Source organism: Salminus brasiliensis, chromosome 5 (assembly GCF_030463535.1).
Source record: "Salminus brasiliensis chromosome 5, fSalBra1.hap2, whole genome shotgun sequence".
Classification (NCBI taxonomy): domain Eukaryota; kingdom Metazoa; phylum Chordata; class Actinopteri; order Characiformes; family Bryconidae; genus Salminus; species Salminus brasiliensis.
The window spans coordinates 30,437,598-30,459,769 of record NC_132882.1 but is presented as its reverse complement, the minus strand read 5'-3'; the positions used below and the strand labels follow the sequence as shown (position 1 = coordinate 30,459,769).

Genomic DNA, 22,172 nt, shown 5'->3' with positions numbered 1-22,172 from the left:
TGAAACCTTTCAGATTGTAACTAAAATCAAGGAGACTGACCTGGGTTGGATGTATGCTGCTAGGTTGAAACTGAGCACTTCAGGAACGCCTCTAAAATGTACAGTGCACCTGCCTCAGCTCAAGATGGACTGAATTACCCAAATTGCCCAAAGCCAATGACCTACAGTGGAATCAGGCCTAATCTACTGTTTATGCAGGTCTCCCTTTGAAGGTGGATGCAAGAGGAGACCAGATGCTCAGTCAAAGAGAAAAGACTAGTCTCCCCAGTTGCACAAACTGTCATCTCCTCTCTCCATCCCCATAGGTTATGTGATGTCACCTATGATAGCAACTTCTGACTGTCTTTAATGATAGAAATAAAATATTCATATACTATTATATTAAGACCTAAGCTCTAATCAATGTACAATACACCTGAAAAGTCCCTTTTTCCTTCCTTAAGCAAGAAAGTTAAGGATATCTACCTTCCCAGTTCCTTAAACTGTGTCGTTTCTCAGAACGTGCGGCAGAACGCTGGCCAATCAGATCGCTTTTCGTAGCTGGGGAACCGAACGTCATTCTAGAGGGCGTGCTCTCGGTACAACGGCCCGCCCCCCACCAGTTCACAGTTGCCAAGCAACAGGTTCCCAAACTTAACGCATCGAGCTGCGGATCTTCAGGGAGAGAGTAAGTTGGTTAGCAAACAGTCAGGAAATACCGTATAATAATAATAATAATAATAATAATAATAATCATAGATATTACATAGCTGAATTATATATTAGCTATAGCTATATAAACTAGCTCGCTTCACTTATAATAAACAGACGGAAGTTGTTATTGCCTTATAACGAGGTGACTTATTATGAGTAACGCTGTTTGAGTTAGCTAGCTAGCTAACACTGAAGCTCACAGGCCTGTGTTTTGCTGAGTAAAATTAATTTTGCTGAGTAAAATTAATAGTAAAATGTGGATATTTCACTGTTTTAGTAACACAGACACTCAAGAAGTTCAACTGCAGAGGAGAAACGTAACCTACTTTGCCCTAAAGAAGTGTGGTCAGTTAGCGACAGCGTTACCGTGAACCATTGCCTGTATCCTATTTACTTATTTATTTATTTATTTATGTATGTATGTATTAATTATTATTAGTAGTAGTATTGTTGTTGTTGTTGTGAGAAATTTCGAGTGGTGAAAGAAAGGAGTCCCACTCGCCTCTTTTGGTCTCTCTCTCTCTCTCTCTCTCTCTCTCTGTCTCTCTCTTTCTCTCTCTCTGTCTCTCTCTCTCTCTCTCTGTCTCTCTCTTTCTCTCTCTCTGTCTCTCTCTCTCTCTCTCTGTCTCTCTCTGTCTCTCTCTTTCTCTCTCTCTGTCTCTCTCTCTCTCTCTGTCTCTCTCTTTCTCTCTCTTTCTCTCTCTCTCTCTCTCTGTCTCTCTCTTTCTCTCTCTCTGTCTCTCTCTCTCTCTGTCTCTCTCTCTCTCTCTCTGTCTCTCTCTCTCTCTCTCTCTGTCTCTCTCTCTCTCTCTCTCTCTCTCTCTCTGTCCCTCTCTCTCTCTCTCTCTCTCTCTCTCTCTCTCTCACCGTCAGCTGTTACTAATGAGGTCGTAGTGAAGGACGCAGGGCATCATTACATCAAGTTTTAGAGAAAATCAGCTTCATAATGGAGACTTTCATAAGCTGTTAGATCTGCTGTTCAGTAGTAGGGATGTGAATGGGTGACAAATTAAAGGAAAACTGAATACATGAGTGAGGATGCTTTCAGACAGGTGTATGCCTACTGCTAGATTCAGTTAAGCTGTTAGCTAACATCCTAATACGCTTAAAATGCAGAAGATCAAATCTAGGTGTATCTGAGCGAGTGTGACGCTTGTGCATTAGTGTGTAAGGAAATGCAGACAACCTCAGTCAACCTCAGGTGACTGCTGGTGTCAGTGCAGGAAAGTCCTCCTGACTGATCGACTTGATCCTGTGATGAAACTATGAAATAATGTAAATCTTATGGCATGGCTTTCACCTAGTTGAACACATGTTGGAGATTTTGAACTGATGTTTTAAACAGAGATCAGTGGTCTCAATCAATGAAGCTTGCTGGGACTCCTATGGGACTCCAAAACTCTTATGGACATTTCACCAATCATTACAACTGCTGTTGCATCTTCTGCACGATTGTGTGTTGGGGCACCTCACATTTGGATCAGTCTTATACTGATCAATACCTAAGGTACCATGCTGTTCCACCATGCTTTTCTTGGTTACAGGTATTTTGTTACGAGAATGAGCACAGGTCAGACTGTGGAGGGTGCAGGCTGCATCACTTGGTGGGGTTTCGGACCAGCAAGAGACCTGCTTGGTGCAGGTGAGCTCAGTTCCTCATTCTCCTTCACTCGCACAGTGGCCCCATTTTTAATCCCAGCTTCTATACGCATATGGACACAGGTGCAGTAAGGCCAGAAGGGGAGGTGAATGTGCTGTTGGTGGGCAGTGGAGACCCTAGACACATCCTAAAGACCATTGCAAGCCTAAGAGAGGCCGACACACTTCATGTAAGTTACTAACAAGTGTTAGACTACAATGCAAGGCCTATTTGCTGTTGCATTGATGCATTTTAGTTGTTATATTTATACTCGTACTCGTATACTCATGCATGCATGCCATGATCACGATACAGGGGTTACGATTTTGCAATATATTGCGATTCTGTAAGCAAGGTAATATATAGTGATATTTTTTATTACATTTTAGGGTACCTGTTATAGTAAAAAAAACACCATCATTTGCATAACATCTGAGTAAAAGAAATAGTGTGTTTTTCAAAATTAATACAGTATTGCAAAACATAATATCACAATACTTTGATACATTTTCTACTCTGCTAGCCAACAGGTTTAGCCAGCAGACCTCACCTTTCATTCTGTAAACAAGATGTCACCAATAGTGTTCCAGCAGCTTTAGGTTGCCAAGAGGTGAACATGCTTAGGTAGCAGGCTGATAAATGCATTCAGCTTTGCACCACTGTGTAAACATTCGCTGTTTATTGCAATATTTGTAATATCTCTGCAGGTTTGGGTCATTGAGAACAGTATGGAGGTTGTTGCACGACAACTGCTGCTGCTCTGTCTGTCTCTGACTACCCCAGAGATCATGGGCATACATGGTAAGTGTGAATCAGCTGAATCCAGTGCATACTGTAGCTCTATCCTGAAATTGTGTGCATATATGTTTTTACCATTCATGACCCATGCACGCACGTCCTTGTTTATTTTGTTACGCAGAAAAGACGGAGGTGTTTCTCGAGCTTTTTGGGAACGTTGACATTCGCTGTCAGACTGAAGAGACACTAAAACATGTTGCTACTCAACTTTCTCACGCAGTGACTGACGCGCTCGACACACACACCGAGGCACACCCCTGCCTCGACACTAGTCTTCTTAAGGTAAAGTCAGAGCGTGTGTGTGTGTGTGTATTCCAGCAGGTTTACGATGACATTCATCAAGTCAGATGAAGGCATGATGTATGTTAAGGGTCTGTGAGGAATGCCTGAAACAGTCCCCTAAAGACAAGCTCAAACAAACTACCATGTGCATTTAAGAGAGGGAGTTTGTACCAAAGCTGCTTTAATGCACAGTATGCACAATGTGAACCCCAAAGTGAAGAACACTTTAAACATATTAAACAATTAAACTAAACTTTAGTCAAAAACCTGACATATTAAGTTGTTGAGCAGTTATTTTGAAAATATATTTATTGGAACCCTGGAAGTCCTTCTGAAAGCACAGCTGTAGGATTGTTAGAAGGGCAAAACCCCAACTTAAGTGCAAAACACCTGCAGGAAGGGTTAGCTGGCTCTGGAGTAGTGCTGCACTCTGCACAAATATGACCTTCATATTTGAGAATCATTGAAAGAAACCTGTTACCTGCCTTCTTTACTGCAAAATTCTGCATCAGCCGTTTTTAAAAGACCATCTAAACAAGCCTGATGCATTTTGGAATCCTGAAGACTACTGAACGTCTTTGGTCCAAACTTTGCCATGCCACTGAATTTGTTGGATTTACCAAAACGTTGAATTTTGTTTAGGTTTATCAGTTAATTTAAAGGTAAAGAAGTGATTGTGGCCTGTGGACAGCTTCTGATTATACCTGACAATGGTGGTTCTGCTCATGATGTTACTTACTGTTACTACATGGAAGGAACATATTGCAATAAGCACACAGTTGTAGCTGATATTCGCACCCAGACATTGTTCTCAGAAATATAATGTTCCTTTTGCTGTGATCTTAATTGTAGTTTAAGGAGAGAGATGAACTAGCTCGAATCTTTAAACAGTGGCAACATCCCCCCTCCTCCCCGGCCAGTGTGTTTAAAGCCTGGGACGCCCGAGTCAGACAGCACCTGGGCACACGTTACGACTCCCGGAAAGGCTGCTTCGACTGGGACCTCACAATGAAACTACACCAGAAAGGGGTTTGTAACTTTCTCTCTTTCTCTCTCTCTCTCTCTCTCTCTCTCTCTCTCGCTCTCTCTCTCTCTGTTATTGTTATCATAAATCATAATGAATGCAGAGTTTGATTTTGCAGCAGGATATTACTGCAGATGTACATAGATGTAATCTGTCTCAATATAGAGTCATTTACAATCAGTAGAATCCACTGAACAATTAAAAACAAATCATATCTATACATTACAGTCTTGGAACACCCACTCATTCCTTGTTCTTCCCAAAATCAAGGATATTAAATAAAATAAAAGTTTAATTTGATTTAACGTGTTAAGAGTGTTAGTGAGGATGTTGGATGATCACCAACCCATTTCATCCCAGAAGTATTAGCTAGAGCACCATTTTCCCAGAGACCCACAGCTCAATGCTGGGGGTCTTTATACCCCTCTAACCCATGCCTGGTACTAGGTTGATGTTTATCTGTTCCAGAGAGTCCTATTCTATTGGCAGTACTTCTCTACAAGGACCAAACTAACTGCATGTGCGTGTGCATTAGCACGTCTGTGCCAGCAGTGCATTCATTAGCAGTGTCCACAAACATTTGGACATATAGAGTATGTAAAATATAGCTTATTCAACTATTAGAGACATGGAGTATGGTTCTCTTGGATTCAAGATGTGCCCTCTACTGTGCTTTCTGTCTTGCAGTGTGGAGTCATACACAGACAGCAGTACATCAAATGGCGGGAGAGGGGCGTGGCTTTTGAGATGAGGGAGGGATTATACCAAACTGCCAATCAGAGTTTATTGTCCACCCGTGTGTTTAATCACGTAAGTAACTTGGTCGTGTGAAGTGTCATATTTACTACGCTCGTGACAAGTCTCTATGAGAAAGAATTTCATGAAGCATTCACATACCTTCTCGATGTTACATGATTGACAGACTCTGTCATGTACACTGATCAGAGACCTGTTTTGCCAGTTCTTTTATAGATCTATTCAAACCTGAACCCTTGTTTTGATATGTTTGTTAGTGAGAGTCCCCAAAGAGAAAATTAATAGCCTGTCACAATTCAATCCGAGCTGAACAACTGTGATTTTGAATGGCACCCCTAGATGATCTGCAAAAATCAGGGCTTTCAAGTACTGGTTTGAGAACAACTGACTAAGATTTTATGCAGCATGTAAAAACATTTTTAAGTGGGGTTTTGGGTGATTTTAAAAGACGAGTGTAAAAGAGGCAACATGCATCTGTGTGTGTAACTGTATGTGTTTGTCAGAGAGGAGACAGGGTGGGAGTGAGAGGATACTGGGGAGACATTGTCTCGAGTCCCTACCTTTCCTTTGGCATCGAAACAGAGAACAAAGATCTTCTGGAGACACAAAACAAACAGCATGTGAAGGTAAAGAAAATGGTGATGCCACCAGTGATCTTTGTTTCCTAAAGAACCATATTTGTGAATGTGAAGAATTTTAAAGATGTTTAAAGGGCCTCTATTTTAACATTTTGCCAATGTAGTGAGCTACAATGTTTACTACAATTTAGTGCCCTAAAAATCACGCTCGAATTTTACTTATCCATGATTCGGACATACCATTGAAAAATGGTCAACATACTCAATAGTGACCCATTGTTCTCGTGATAATGTGCTTTTCTAAGCATATCGAGGATATTGTTAATGCTTAATAAACACTGATCAACATTCATACATTACTAACAGTGTAATTAGACTGGTTTAATTAGATGAGGTTCAGCAGATGTTATGGAAAAATCAATGTATTCAGTACAGAAGAGTATCTGAATAGTAGTTTATAAAACTGTTGCTATTGATGTATTTAGTCTGAGATTACGTGTATTGTGAAAAATGTCTGTACATTTTGTGATAAAGTATGTTTACCATATCCCCCAGCCCTTCTCATGAAGAACAATTTTATACACCATATTCATTAAGACTGCGCTGGTCAAGTGATAAGAAACAGTAGGATTCATGTGCTTTCGCTGCTTTTTCCATCTGGCTCAGTTAAGCAGATAAGGCAAATTATATTAATATTTCAGCATTTTTATAATCAGTTACTATAGTTAAATGCACTGATGTTTCATTGTGCTCAGTAGCTGAAAACCAAGCTCTCATAACAGAGACCAGTGGGCATTTGCTACTTCTTTTTTTAAAATGGTAAAAAAGTCTTTTCTTAAGATATTGCATACTCATTTCCCTCCACAACAAACATTCCCTCTCTCCACCTGTCTCTTTGTTAGACTGCTCAGGATATCTCTGTAGCAAACGTCCAGATGTTGTTTGAGTCCCTCTCCGCTAGAGGGGGCTACCGTGCTCCTCAGATGGTCAACAAAGGTGAAGATTCACAGAATATCTCAAACAGTCACATGGCAGAAACTCAACCACAGTCTGACCTGTCAACCAGTGATGGAACAGAACAGCCACACCAGAACCAGAACTCTACAGACAGCCAAACAACAGAGGAGGAGACACAAGCAGTCAAGACAGCCTGTGAAATACAAGCAGAAGTTAATATGCAACCCAAAACCCACCACAGGACCTTTCAACTAGGTAACAGCATTTCTTATCAAACTAATTCTGATATTATTATTTAAAATGTTGTTCCTCACCAGCACTGCATTCAAACACTATATAGCATCATATAGCTCCAGTGACTGACGTAATAAGGAGAATAGCGTCTCTATTCTGGCTATTCCGGACTTGGGACTGCTGATGACTGCACTATGTAACTATGGGCATGGCGACGCTTGTGTGAAATGTGTAACTCTGTGCAACCCGAGTCATATTTGTGTAAAATCCTGTAATATTACTCTACAACCTCACGTGCTTCTTTCACTTGAAATGTCCAGAAATGCATGTCCATGGACCTAGTGGTGCTTCAGAGCACGAATTACACTTCCCAATTGTAGGGGGAGCCCAGGAACAAGATATACCAACTCTCCAAAATGCTGATTTAAATCACAAGTAATTGTAATATGCAGTAGCCTAAACACTAAAAAGAGGTGACTGATATGGTTTGTGAGAAAATCAAGAACACGAAAAGCACCAAAAACTTTACTACTGTACTATTATTGTTGTCATTACATTTATACTTCTCTTTGCATGTCTCGGCCCTGAGTGCCAGGGTCAGCCATGGTACCCCTCCCCTTGAGCAGAGAAGTGCAGACGTGGGTATCAAACCCACAAACCTGTGATCCATAACTTGTATGGAGCTGCATTTGCAGTAAAAAAAAAAAAAAGATGTAGTTGAAGGGATCTGTTCCTTGTTGTTTGAAGGTCAACCACCAACAATTGAGAACCTTTGGGACTGTGTTAGGAAATGTGTGAAGAAGAAAAACCCTACCACTACAAGAGGTGTACAGACAGCAGAGAAAGAATGTGTGGGAAGAACAACCTTTAGAAGGAACTTACAGCCACGGATGACTGTGGCATCAAACGCAGTTTTCTAACAAGTCTATAGGATGTGTCTGTAGTGTCAAAGGAAAATATAAAGCTTAAAAACAAAGTTTAAAAAAACCAAGGACCCAACCAAAGAAGTAACCATGGCAGTGAGCTTGAGGGCGGTCAGCCACTGGAACACCTTAATAGTTGGACTTCTGTGATGCTGGAGAAGATGAACATGTGTGTCAGTTTATGAGTATGAATGTTGAATATAGACCACATTAAAAGGCATGTTTTTTTTCCAGAAAATTGGATTTGGGCAGTTATGTCACTTGGGAGCCTATAAAAAGTTTTTTGTGTGTATCAGTGATCATTACAAAACGACATTTGAGTAGTTCTTTTTTTACTTCCAGTGTTAATGCCATGTTAAACCAAACTGATGTTGGTATTGGTGCTTTGGTATGTGTGCGTGTGTAGAGCTGATGAAACTGAGTGGAGTGAGCGTGTCGTTTCTCCCTCTGGACTCCCTGTCCAAACTGCCCCTGAAGACCAGATACAGTCATTTGTTCAACACCATCTACTGTTCAGCCAGGTATGGTGTTAATGCCTCCTTTTCTGCAAACCAGTTTATTTGTTTATTTTTGCAGGCTTTTTATCACATTTACACCATGTGATTCTAACAATCTTGCACATGTTCTGCCTTGTTAGCATGGTGCACCAGTTAGATTCGTCACTGAAGGAAATAGCTGCACCAGATGCTCTCCTGGTTGTGGAGCTCGCCAAGTAAGTCTAACATACATTACATGAGCATAACAACGTCCTTATATGGATATGAAAACAGTGTGTAAGCTGTTGATTGCCTTGTTGCTGGTTTTTATTGTGTGTGGGTGTGTTTTGTGTGTCCAAGGTACCTGCTGGACTTGTCTAAGGAGCAGGAGGGTGCTTTTGCAGTGAAAGTCGTAGAGATCGCTAAAGGAGCAGGATTCATGCCAGTCCTTAACCAGAACGATGCTGCATACGCTGCATTCACACTGCAGAAGAACTGATGAGATCACAATATCACACACACACAGACACACAACCTCAAGCACACTGTCAAATTACATGAACAGAAGACACAAACTCCAACCTAAAGCACACACATTTACCCAGCTGATAACTCTGTGTACTTAAGGTGAGCAGAATCAGAAGCAGAATGTGCTACCACAAACTAACTGCCAATTGTCATTTAAACCCAGTGTAATAAAGACAGAGTACTACAAAGCTTTGGTTAAATGTACATGCTTTAATGTGGAGGAATTATTATATAGTTAATAATACAGTACACTATTATTCACTCAGTACTTATTTCATGCATTATACCTCTAAATATTTGTCTAACACTGTATAAGTTGGTGCTGAAATTATGCATATTGTGGTGTTTATTCACTTCCAACGTCCGCCAACCTTGCCCTTGCCACCGGTGCCTTTCTTACTGTAAATGGAACAAAGATGGTTACATTATCGTGACATTAACGTTATTCTATGAAGAAAATCAACACCTCATTCATGCGCTCAATCAGCATCCTATATTCTTCTTTCTTTCAGCCAATCAGACACCTTTACAGATTAAGAAAGATGATCTTACAATTTCTGAGCGTGAGAGATGCGATTCAGAAGTACTTTGATCTAAAAACGGATCAAACAAGTATTATTATGATAAAGATGACAATTTCATTGGGAAATAAAATGTATGGGTTAATCTTTAATCTGACCTCGTATTTCTGCCTCCTCATCTTCTCAATCAGGTCAAACTTCTCAGACTCCAACTGATAGATCCACTCCGACATCTCTCTAGCACACTCTCTACACACAGTCATATTAATCATACATTTTCATACTTAAGAGTGACGAACGCATTGCAATCACTGGCCACATTAATTAAAAACACAATCTTGTGCGTAGCTCCAAATTGTGCTCACAATCTAACTAAACTAACAACTAAACACACAAACTGCTGTACTCGGCACGTCTTTACTTGAGCATATTATGTAAACACCCACAGCGCAGGCTAGAAAAAGTAAGTGAACCTGTAGATCCCCATTTAGCATCACCTCCATCAAAGTTTTCCTGTAGCTGTAAATAAGATTTGCTCATTTAAACATTAAGGAGGAATTTTAGGAACCACTTCTCTTTGCAAACGTGTTGCTCTATATTTCTGGGATGCCTTGCATCCACAGCCTTCTCTTCTCTTGTTTTTTTTTTTAGTTTAAGGTCATAGACTGCTGCCCTTACAATCACCTGCAAAAGGTTATGATACACATCCAGGCCCTAACGTCCTAAACTATGATGCCCCCCCCCCATAATGTTTCACAGTTGGGATGAGGTTGTGGTTTTCTTTAATTAAAGCATTGTGCACTTATACTAAAAGTTCCACTCTTGTCTCATCTGTCCATAGAACATTTCCCCAGACGCACTGTGAAACATCCAGGTGGTCTTGGGCAAACTAGAGGGGTTTTTGGACAGTATTGACTTCCTTTGTGGTATTCCTCAATAAACACCATTCTTGTTCATTGTTCATCTAATAGTGGACACATAAACAAAGGTTTTTGCAGTCTGTAGAGTCATCTGTAGATTTTTTTTGCTGCTATACTAGGGTTCTTACTCCCCACTTTTAGGATTGCCCATTGTGCCCTTTTGGGGCAATCTGAACAGAACACCCACTCCCATTTAGAGTGGCTACATTCCTGAATTTTCTCTATTTGTAGACACTTTGTCTAATCGTTGATTGATATACACCTTCATGCGCCTATATTACATGTCTCCTAAAAGGTGTTTGCATCAAGGCATGGTTTACACAAACTTCTTCCAGAAGAACAGATTTGTCAGTAACCAGGATTTGCGTACTCTTGTTAATGAGAAAGCACCTGTGCAGCCCACATTTCCAATCTCATCTCCTTAACTGAAACACCTTTTGCCATCAGCTCTTGAAGAATCATTATTGCAGAGGTTCACTTACTTTTTCTAGCCTGCATTGTGTATGTTTTACTTAAGATCATTGAAATATTTCTTTTTTTTGCTACATCAGCAACAGTTACATAAGTTTGAATACCTATGGAACGTACCTTAGTCCATCCTCTCTCAGATTGTCAATCGCGAGAGGTTTGCGTCTTTCTGCCAAAGTCTTCCTTTTTATTTCCCTCCCCGTTTGTCTTTTCCCCCCTCTTCTCTGCTCAGCCTGTGCCGTCAAACACACAGGGTGCCCAATTAGACAGAAGGAATCACAGAGAATGAGAAAACAAAAAGTTTTCCCAGAAAGCCTCCGAACCTTAGCAAGAAAGCCTCCAAAATGTGCTCCCATGTTGGACAGGACTTTCTTCTTCTTTGCCTCATCCTCGGCCCTCTTCTTAGCCTCTTCATCCTCCTTTCTCTGACGCTCCTCCTAAAAATAGAGAGAAAGCAAAACCACTGTCTTTATAAGTAACAGCATCTTCTGCAGTACTCATTAGCCCAATTCCACCCTCATACTCTCACCGCAATCCTGGTCTGCCGGTCTCTCTCTTTCTCTGCTCGGACCCGCTGCTGCTCTGCCCTCTCAGCCCGGCGATTTTCCTGATGTATGCATACACATAATTTAGTAAAAAAAAGATAAAACAAGTGTTTTCTCCACATTCATCACTAAATACCACTTTTAATGATGACTGCAGTCTCAGAATTATTCACCCTCTTCAGGATGACCAGCTGCAGACGTGATACATAGCCAGACACCAGCTTCTGGCAGAATTCCTGAGGAATCTTACCTGCTTTGCAAATGTGTGCTCTTATGAGCGATTCTATTCAGGGGGTTTGACTGATTCTGAGACTGCAGTCGTCTGCATTTTGCATTGAATGTGAAGAAAGCACTTGTTCTATTCGTTGTGTTGAGCTATTTAAATTGGTCTTGTTTGCTTGGTTTACTGCAACTGAAAGTTTATATATCTTGTGAGCAATGTGAGTGAATTCATTTGATTGCAACTAAATCAGTTCCTTTAGACTGAATAACAAAAGAAAAAAAACATTTCCCACTCTGCCCTGTAGATGGCACCAATACACCATTCACCATCATCTCCCCTAACCCATCACCTTTTATTTAGAGGTGCTTCTGTGACTGAAACTATTCCAATGACAACTGACTACTATATGGCCCTTAATTTTAACTTGGTCTAAAATACAAATACATTATGGCAGTGTACGTCAACTGATGTCACTATTATATCAGAGTCTGTTTCAGTGGACGGATTACACAGATGGACTTGATGGCTTTAGTATTTGGGAGGCACAGAGTGCCAAAAAGTGCTATATAGCAGTTTATTTCCATCCAGTTCCACTCACAGATACACTTGTCTAGAAACTCTTAAAAATGGACTTGGGGGAAGATAATAGTGAATAGCATATTGGTGTCAACTACAGGGCGGAGTGGGTGCCCATATATCTCGGAAAATTATTTTTTTAAGATAATTACTATTATTGGGATATTAGAAATTGGGATAATTATCTCGAGATAATTATCCTAAGACAATTATCCAAGAAAATAAATTTAGGATAATTATCGTGACATCCATCCTTCCATCCTTTTTCTTACTAATCCGACCAGGGAAAGATCTGAAAATGGACTCACAATTCTCTCTTTCAGAGCGATCAGTTCTTCCTCTTCTCTCTTCCTCTGTTCAAAGTGAACTTCAATAAGAGTCTGCAGCTCTAGTAGATCTTTCTCCATCCGCTTCCTGTGGATGTCCTAGAGAAAGAACGAAACTAATCTAGAGGAACTGGTACATAAGGAGAGGGTGTGCTGAAATGCAACTATGTGTTGATGCTGATAGTGAAGAACTCAACTCACATCGAAATCCACTCGCTCCCCTTCTGGGATTTTAGGAGCCAGTTGAGAGTGCATTGGTCTGGGCACACACACATACACACATAAACAATACGTTAACTGGCATAACACAAAATACTGGAAATTACATGACTGATACAGTGTCCACCATACTGTTTAGGACAAAGACACATTTTTACTTGATATGTCTCTCTGCTCCACAGTTTAATATTTTAAAGTAAACCAATCGGACATGATTAAAGTACACATTCCAGACTGTATTTTAAATTTAGTTCCACCATGTTGAAATGACACTTTTTACACTGTCCCACTGGGCACTGTAATGCTTGTGTAATGACGGGTACGTTAAAGCAGTTATGAAGTCTGTGAGTCATTGGCGCCACCAGGTGCTGAGTATCTCTGCCAATCCCTCTAATGCAGTCCTCTTCAGCTCTTGCTTGTTTCAGGGCATTTTCCCAGCATATGGAACACATTCTCAATTGAATTTAAATTGGGGGACTGGCCAAAACTTTCCATTTTCTTTCTTTGAAAAACACAGATGTTGTCTTAGCAGTGTGTTCGGGATCATTATCTGTACGTGAAGCACCGCCTGATGAGATTGGAGGCATTTATTGGAACTTGAGCAAATACATACCCCTCAGAATACATTTACATCATCAATGAAGATAAGTACGCCAGTCCCTGTAGCAGCCATACATGCCCAAGTCATGACACCCCACCACCACCATGTTTCACAGATAAGGTGGTATGCTTTGGATCGTGCATACTCCATCTTTCTGATACAGGTTAATCTTGGTCACATCTGTCCACAAGACCTTTTTTATATATAATTCTGCAGCTCTTATAAGTACTTTCTTGCTAATTGTAACCTGGCCTTGGTCTCTTTAGTGGTTTGCATCTAGTGGTTAGCCTCTGCATTTCTGTTCTTGAGGTCTTCTGCGGATAGCAGGCTCTGGCTGATGATCTGTCGGACAGACAACACATTTTGCTGAATTTTAGTGAGCATTCTTCGGCCATCAGCAGTGGAGGTCTTCCTTGGCCTATCAGTCCCTTTGTGATTAATGAGCTCACCAGTGTGTTCTTTCTTCTTATTGATATTCCACACAGTTGATGGTAGTTTGGTAATCTCAAGGTTTGACTGATGTCTGTTATGGTTTTATTCTTGTTCTTCAGCCTCATAATAGCTTCTTTGACTTTTACTGGCACAGCTCTTGTCTTCATGTTGAACAGTGGCAGCTACAGACGCCAAAGCCGTGGTATCTTATCCCTGCACTAATGCAGCAATGGAACACACCTGAGTTAACAAACACCTGTGAGCCAAACGTCTCAAACATTATGGTGTCCTGAAATGAGGAGGACTGTGTAAAGAATTGTGTTGATTTAAAATATTAAACTGTGGAGCAGAAAGACAAATCAAAGAAAATGCGTCTTTGTCCTAAACATTATGGTGGGCACTGTACATCCGATGTTGTGTGTGTGTGTAAGAGAAAGAGACAGGAAAGGTAGTCATACTTGTATTTTGGGCGTTCTTCTTCTAAGCCGAAAGACAATAAGGAAAGAGACAGCATGAAAAACACAAAGTTAGTCAGTCCTAAAGCTTACACTCTATACATTCACCCCAAACTGATCTCCAGTTACAAGTTCCTGACCCCACGTATAACATTTCTCTCCCATAAGCCTTGTTATTCTAAATGAAACACTGGAGTCAACTCAAATAATGTAATTACAGAAGATTAGAGGAGGACAATAAGGAGCCTACGTTTAGACAGGTGCAGTCAGAGAAGCAAAAGACATACAGTACTGTGCAAAGGTCTTAAGCACATTATTTAAAACCAGTAAGTGCATTTTGGTCTGTAAAAACAGTTTCAGTTACACAAATTCTGACACTTTACTAATAACTTTATTTCCATTTATCCGTGTTTGCTCTAACATTTACTTCACCTTGAGTTCACATCCATTATCCTAAAATCAACTCCTGTAGGTTCTAAAATTTTTTCTAGCACAGGTATCCCAAAGATCAACTCCTGTAGGTTCTATTTTTTTGTTAGCACCGGTATCCCAAAGATCAACTCCTGGAGGTTCTAAGATTTTTGTTAGCACCGGTATCCCAAAGATCAACTTCTGGAAGTTTTAAGGTTTTTCTATTATGGGTATCCATGGGTTGGTCTTACTTTAAAATATAATTTTGTTCAGTTATGGCTGCTGTCCATTATTTCTTTATTTAATAATTGTACTTTCTTTTCTAATGCTTTTATTATTCTTTTTGTCTTCGTCCTTTTCTGTGTTTATGTAAAGCACCCTGAATTGCCATTGTGAATGAAAGGTGCTATAATAATGCTGTCAATATTTATAGATTGAAACACCAAGTTGCTTATGTGGAGTGGACAAATATGTGCACAAATATGACTTTAATGGAAGAATCATCATGAGAAAACCTTTCATGAGTTCAATAATTTTAACACAGCATTACAACTAACTCTACCATGTGGACGCTGTTCTCTAGCCTGGTCAGCTCTCATTAGGAGCTGTTTATACTCCTGAAAATGATACAGTGTTACAGTGATCTAGAGGGTGATTACAGATTCTATAAATTCTAAAAGGTTACTTTTAGTACATAAACAAGCAGAATCTTAAAAAGCATCTCTCCGGTTGCTATAGGAGTAAAATTCAGATACACTCGAATCTGTTAAACTACAAAAAAAACGGTATGTTACATTTTACAGCTTAGGTGCTCCACTGTCCCCCACGCCTCATACACACACCACCCCACCTTTGATGCAGTTCTGTTATACAAACTGAGGGGATGTAGTGTTATTAGTGATGGGCCAGCACAAACCACAGTGGCGAAAGCATGAGCACAGCACAAACCTCACCTCCAGCCTGTTCCCTAAAAGAGAGCAGAAAAGGCCTGCTGTTAATGGAGTTCAGGTTTCAGAGAGATGAAGAATGCTTTTGAAATTAAAGACAAATGAGCCACTCACTCGTGCTCTTCCTCTATGTCAGACATGGTGGAAAAGGCAGACACTAGAAAAAAGAGAGACAGAGAGAGAGGTGTTATTATATGCATTACCAACAAGACAAAACGCGTCCAGCCAGGTTATCCATGGGAGATAAAGTGACAGAGAAGGTTTCACAGGGAAACACTGCAGTATTAGCGCTGGCTAAAGTTATTATTAGTGCTTAATCCACAGTAATAAGCTAATAATAACTCATTTCAGAGAAGATTGTGGGACTTACGCCTATGAATCTGGATATGGATTGCTATTCAGGACTTTCTGGACAAGTTTTCTGGACAGTGTTAAACTATGGCTGTTTTTGGGGCCAGAAGCCCTATTAGTACCATTGAGGTAAAAGGGGTTTTGCAGAACCTTTGAATTAAGCCTAATTCCTTAATTCCTTCAACAGAAAGGAATGGGATTGCACAGAGATCAAACTTGAGATGGCCTGGAAAGACATCTGACTGACGGCCAGAGCAAGGCTCCGAATCAGACAGAAAAGAGCAACTGTGGTATAACAATGATAACAATGGGGATATGATCTAAAGCTGGCTTAAAGCTCTGATCCACCCCCAGAGTTAACATTTAAACCTGACCTCAGTCAGTCAGCATTAGCAAACATACCACAGAGAGAGAGAGAGCGCGCGAGAGAGAGTCATAGTCAAGTTATTCCTGGATTGCCTATAAAATAAATAGATGAGCAAGTGATTTAACTATTCATTGCCTGCAAGTGAATTAGTTTAATGTAGGCAGAGAACAAACTGAGAAACTGAGCTTAAGGCCTTCACAAAACTGCTCCTTCATTGCATGCAAATGAAGCCCATTTATACAAAAATGTTGAATCACTGACAAGTTGGTCTATTTGCATTGAACGAATTATTTTTCACATTCAGTTCAATTCAGTGCAGTCCAAGGTTATTTACAGTCACACCCATAAGTCATTAAAAGGAAGTGATCAAGATTTGACTTTTCAGACCAAAATATTGTACTGACAAGTAGGAATTACCATTTGCAATCAATGAAAGCCTTTATCAGGCCTTTTCTGACGTCAGTGGCTGCTTGTTTGGGGGTAATTCTGCCTGTAGTTTTCAGTTGTGAAAAGCTGCTGAATTGGGTTGGGTTAGTGAAGATTTGTCAATTTTGCAGCATCTGAGCAAAAAGTACAGCTCTACACACTTCAGAACTCATCCTTCTATGTCTGCTTCTAACGGTCATATCCTCAGTAAACACAAGTGACCCAGGTCCCATGTCTCAACAGTGCCTCCACCATGTTTGAAAGGTGATTTGGTATGCTTCAGGCCATGAGCCCTTCCTTTCCTTCTCCACACTCACGTTAATTTTGGTTTTGTCTGTCTAAAGAATCATAATCCAGAACTATACACTTAAAACATTAAACGTAGAAGATTGTGGAGGTTCTTCTGTTTGAAACTGTGACAGAACCTCTTACGATGCTTTGAGGAATCCTTCAAGGAATCTTGGTCTTCTAAAAAATCTTTTCTTGAAGGTTCCACAAAGCACCTCCAAAAATGGTCTTTCTGTTATTGAGTGTTTGCATCTTACAGTAAATAGTCTGTATTTACTGTAATTCAAGAAGGTGTCTCTGTGACAAAGGCATGCTAGGAGTGGACCCCATATGCGTACTTGCGTACAGATCACACTTTCGTAAATGGCAGTTACCCATGTTTCACTGCAATCCAGTGACGTTAAGGGTTACCACCCTTAGTCTACTTCATAAAAGTACTCTTTCAGAAGGGGGTTAGGGTGAGAACTGGGACAGGGCCAAAGACATGCCTAACTCCTTTAGAGTGAGCTTGATTTGACTAGATATTTTTTGGCAAGAAAAATATTCTACAACAATCTGCTTTCGTGGTCTCCCGTGGTCTTCTGTGGTTTCTGGTGTGGCAGAACTCACCACTGCATTCCTTTTTTTTTTTTTTAATGTACCAAAAGTGTCCAATGTTGAAGCGTCCTAACAGTCAGTGAGCATGTCCTTCGCCTGCAATCGACAGATCAGATCTCTACGGATATTGCAAGTTCTCATAAACTGCTACCAAATGCAATGCAAACATGTGAAATCAACCCCAGACCTGTTTTTCTCCTTAATTTGTCAAGTCAAGTCAGATTTATTTGTATAGCGCTTTTTACAACTGTTGTCGTCACAAAGCAGCTTTACATAATTAGTACTTAATAAAAGACAGAGACAGAGAAGAATGAAGAAATAACGTAAGACATGAAGGATCAAAGACCCCCAGTGAGCAAGCCAACGGCGAGCTGGAGGAAGAAACCTTGGGAGGAACCAAGACTCACATCCTTCTCTGATCAGAACTATTTAAACATTATTGATAAAAATGACCAAACCAGATACAACAGATAGTTAATAGTGGTGATATTAATAGTGGCAGATAGTTACAAGGCCATTTAGGTTTAAACATGGTCATTAAACAGGGAGCAGTGGTTGGCGGGTGAGCCGCTGGTCTGCTATGGTTGGTGGTGGTGGGGGGCCTGCTATTTGGACCGGTAGTTGGCAGCTGGTTTGACACAGTTTGTCATGAAATAATGAGGGATCTGGCCTCACCTGGCCATAAAACTGCTTATCAATCAGTGCTAAAAAAATTTTTTGAGGCTGTGAAAATGAAAGAACTACAAAAAATGGCATTTAAACATTTAAACACTTAATTCAATATATAGTTAAACCCCTTAAATTAAAATGACATTCACATATTAATTGCTTCACCTCAGACCCATTGAGACTAAATAAAATGTTTCACAGTCCAAATCATTATAACCTAACTGTACAAGTTACTGAAATGCATAACAGACTACTGCACTACATCCACACATTCCTGCTTACTTTCCTGCAAAAAAGAATTTCAGATCACATGCTCATATGCAAGAAATGTTGATGGATAGTAAAAAGGATGGAAATGGAAAAATTGCAGCATCTCCACCACACAAAATAAAATCTATTAAATGTATTAATGATGAATTATTCAAACAGCTGCCAGTTTCTGAAAACAGGGAGACTATTGGCTAGATATCACTTTTCTTATTATAAATGTGAAGGAATGCATAAAGAAGGAACATTTCATTCATATTGAGAATGATATACTGAAATGTATAGCACGAGAGCTTCAAATAAGCTGATCTAGTTGTTTTACTGTGCGGCTGAAGTAAGAGAAAGGATGAGGTTCCCTACCTTTCACTGTCTCCAGACTGTATGAACCCAGTTGGAAGAGAATGAAGAACGAAGAGGCGGTGTGCTGGTTGTACGTATATACTGAGGAGGAAGTCTTCAGTGACGGACAGGGCGGACTGCCCGCGTGTGATGGACAGGGCAGAGTGTGTGGATTACAGGGATTTTGTGGGAGAAACATTTTTAAAGGATGATGGACAGATGAGCACAGATGATAATTACATTCTAACACCAGCCAGTCAGAGGGAACGCAGAGCATCTGTCCATCATGATGGACTCAAACGTCACAGCAGACTCTGAAAAAAGCCTCACAGTAGGACAGAGTTGTGTGTGGGATTAATGGGCGGATGGATGGAGCCTTACACTCCATGAACCAGCTGAGGTGTCCACATTTCATTTCCACTCACTTTAGGTGAATAGTAGTATGGTATGGTAGCTTCTCTGTAAAAAAAAACACAGCACTTATTAGACTGACCAACACAAGGTCCAAGGAGCTTAGTGCACATCTGAGAAAGATGATCACAGATTTCCACATTCAGAAATTGGGAGGCGTATCCGGTTTGCCAAGGTCTAGAAGACGACCCATACTGGTCACCCTCAACTGAGAAGAAATTGGGTTGAAACCTGGAAATTGGGCGTTCCTACAGGATAATGACCCCGCAGTCACGTCAAAGGTGCTTGTGGAATAGATAAATCAGGCTAATAATAAGCTTTTGGAATGGCCTTCCCCAAATCTTGATCTCGACTTTACTGAAAATATGTGGACTGTCCTAAACTTAAAGAAACTCCAGCAATTTGTCCAAGAAGAGTGTTCAAATATCCAACCAGAATTCTGTCAGAAGCGTGTTGACTGCTACCAAAAGTGTCTGGTCGAGGTGCAACTTTCTAAGGGACATTTAGCCAAATATTAGGTGTGCTGTATGGATATTTGTGACCCCCTGTCAATTTTAGAAAACCTTGTGCATCAAATTCTTCCAAATTTTTGCAGTTAAATATATTGTCCCTTGTCCCATTTAAAGAAACCATTGAAAGATCAATACTGCCATGACACTCCAGCCAGGATGATGAGGTCATACCCGTAGAAGACATTCCCGGGGAAAATTAAACCTGGAGTTTCTAATAGTGACATAAGGACTACAGAAAGACACAAAGGACTTTTTCTTAAACAGCAGAATCTGCCTTAATATACTAGAAAATGTTTAGTTTGAATGAAATCTTCATTAAAACATGTTTTGTTATGCTATTGCTTTAACTATCTATGCACACAGTCATTTCAGAATATTATGACCTCCTACCCAATAGTGGGAATAACCACCCTTGGTTCTGATGACACTAGTGAGTAGTCTTGTCATGGGCTGTATTAGGTGACGGGAGGTGTTCATTATAACGGCTAACTTGTCACAGTGGTGACTGTTCTGTATCTTCCACATAGCATGTCTGAAACTGGTAAGTTAGTGAGATGTTCTAGTCCTGCTGTAGTGAAGGTGTAGCGGCAATGGTCTTCACGCACACTGAGTGCTTCCCAATGGCACCAACAGTGGTGCCCCATGGGCCGTTGGTGCCAGAAGGGAATGGCGACTCCAGAAAATGGTAGAGAGCAACAGACCCGCCACTGTGGAGCAGTTAGATATTATTTCCCCTTTTTACTTCACAAGTGTGTAAAATAGCAACAAAATAGATATAGAAAAACAATATGATCAATTCATATTTCTATCTCTATATATACACTGCTCAAAAAAATAAAGGGAACACTCAAATAACATCCTAGATCTGAATGAATGAAATATTCTCATTGAATGAGAATTCTCATTTGTTCTGTACAAAGTCGAATGTGCTGACAACAAAATCACACAGAAATCATCAATGGAAATCAAATTTATTAACCAATGGAGGCCTGGATTTGGAGTCACACACAACATTAAAGTGGAAAAACACACTACAGGCTGATCCAACGTTGATGTAATGACCTCCCTTCAACGCCTGGGCATGCTCCTGATGAGGATCTCCTCCCAGACCTGGACTAAAGTATCCGCCAACTCCAGGACAGTCTGTGGTGCAACGTGACGTTGGTGGATGGAGCGAGACATGATGTCCCAGATGTGCTTAATCGGACTCAGGTCTGGGGAACGGGCGAGCCAGTCCATAGCTTCAATGCCTTCATCTTGCAGGAACTGCTGACACACTCCAGCCACATGAGGTCTAGCATTGTCCTGCATTAGGAGGAACCCAGGGCCAACCGCATCAGCATATGGTCTCACAAGGGGTCTGAGGATCTCATCTCGATACCTAATGGCAGTCTACTTCTGGCGAGCACATGGAGGGCTGTGCGGCCCTCCAAAGAAATGCCACCCCACACCATTACTGACCCACTGCCAAACCGGTCATGCTGAAGGATGTTGCAGGCAGCAGATCGCTCTCCACAGCATCTCCAGACTCTGTCATGTCTGTCACATGTTCTCAGTGTGAACCTGCTTTCATCTGTGAAGAGCACAGGGCTGTAAGCACAACCCCCATATGTGGACGTCGGGCCCTCATACCATCCTCATGGAGTCGGTTTCTAACCGTTTGTGCAGACACATGCACATTTGTGGCCTGCTGAAGGTCATTTTGCAGGGCTCTGGCAGTGCTCCTCCTGTTCCTCCTTGCACAAAGGCGGAGGTAGCGGTCCTGCTACTGGGTTGTTGCCCTCCTACGGCCTCCTCCACGTCTCCTGGTGTACTGGCCTGTCTCCTGGTAGCGCCTCCAGCCTCTGGACATTGATGTGCCATCCTGGATGAGCTGCACTACCTGAGCCACTTGTGTGGGTTGTAAAGTCTGTCTCATGCTACCACGAGTGTGAAAGCACCACCAACATTCAAAAGTGATCAAAACATCAGCCAGAAAGCATAGGTACTGAGAAGTGGTCTGTGGCCCCCACCTGCAGAACCACTCCTTTATTGAGTGTGTCTTGCTAATTGCCAATAATTTCGACCTGTTGTCTATTCCATTTGCACAACAGCATGTGAAATTGATTGTCAATCAGTGTTGCTTCCTAAGTGGACAGTTTGATTTCACAGAAGTTGGATTTACTTGGAGTTATATTATGTTGTTTAAGTGTTCCCTTTATTTTTTGAGCAGTGTATTTATAAATGCTATATAACTACAAGACAGTTACAGTTTTCAGACACTGCGTGACTGACAGTCATGTGCACATTAAAATATTTCATACGAACCAACATTAATATATATAAACAATAATTTATCTGCAGAATTTACACTGGTCCCCTCCACCCACGAAGCCTACACATAAGCACATTCTACAAGTCAGTTAATAAGGTC

At 40.8% G+C, this 22,172-nt stretch overlaps 2 protein-coding genes across 3 annotated transcripts; one reads left to right on the top strand and one right to left on the bottom strand.

The window, feature by feature from the left end:
• Positions 1-631: 631 nt before the first annotated feature.
• LOC140556340 (dynein axonemal assembly factor 3-like) lies at positions 632-9,076 on the top strand. 2 transcript variants are annotated; one of them, XM_072680133.1, is made up of 12 exons: positions 632-667; positions 2,238-2,335; positions 2,416-2,522; positions 3,040-3,133; positions 3,252-3,412; positions 4,304-4,441; positions 5,124-5,246; positions 5,696-5,818; positions 6,673-6,982; positions 8,291-8,405; positions 8,522-8,596; positions 8,721-9,076. In XM_072680133.1, exons 2-12 carry the CDS (start codon positions 2,254-2,256, stop codon positions 8,857-8,859), a joined length of 1,467 nt encoding a protein of 488 aa, XP_072536234.1. In that variant the 5' UTR covers positions 632-667; positions 2,238-2,253; the 3' UTR covers positions 8,860-9,076. The 2 variants fall into 2 exon arrangements, with proteins under 2 accessions (XP_072536234.1, XP_072536233.1); XM_072680132.1 differs by having other exon boundaries at positions 4,265-4,441.
• Positions 9,077-9,102: 26 nt separating this feature from the next.
• Positions 9,103-12,725, bottom strand: LOC140556341 (troponin T, slow skeletal muscle-like). Its single transcript, XM_072680134.1, has 8 exons — positions 12,669-12,725; positions 12,450-12,566; positions 11,327-11,404; positions 11,121-11,234; positions 10,918-11,030; positions 9,568-9,658; positions 9,441-9,481; positions 9,103-9,287 (listed from the first exon to the last, which is right to left on the bottom strand). The coding sequence occupies exons 1-8, from the start codon at positions 12,720-12,722 to the stop codon at positions 9,239-9,241; spliced, it is 657 nt and encodes a 218-aa protein (XP_072536235.1). The 5' UTR covers positions 12,723-12,725; the 3' UTR covers positions 9,103-9,238.
• Positions 12,726-22,172: the final 9,447 nt, after the last annotated feature.

What these genes read in the sequence shown, in the direction of transcription:
- LOC140556340 (XM_072680132.1), top strand. Translation starts at nt 2,254, where the DNA reads ATGAGCACAGGTCAGACTGTGGAGGGTGCAGGCTGCATCACTTGGTGG. An exon ending in CCACAGGACCTTTCAACTAG is followed by an intron (nt 6,983 to 8,290) that starts GTAACAGCATTT and finishes GTGCGTGTGTAG; the next exon opens with AGCTGATGAAACTGAGTGGA. An exon ending in ACCATCTACTGTTCAGCCAG is followed by an intron (nt 8,406 to 8,521) that starts GTATGGTGTTAA and finishes CTGCCTTGTTAG; the next exon opens with CATGGTGCACCAGTTAGATT.
- LOC140556341 (XM_072680134.1), bottom strand. Translation starts at nt 12,722, where the DNA reads ATGCACTCTCAACTGGCTCCTAAAATCCCAGAAGGGGAGCGAGTGGAT. An exon ending in GGGAGCGAGTGGATTTCGAT is followed by an intron (nt 12,567 to 12,668) that starts GTGAGTTGAGTT and finishes TTCTTTCTCTAG; the next exon opens with GACATCCACAGGAAGCGGAT. An exon ending in CTGAGAGAGGATGGACTAAG is followed by an intron (nt 9,659 to 10,917) that starts GTACGTTCCATA and finishes GACTGTGTGTAG; the next exon opens with AGAGTGTGCTAGAGAGATGT.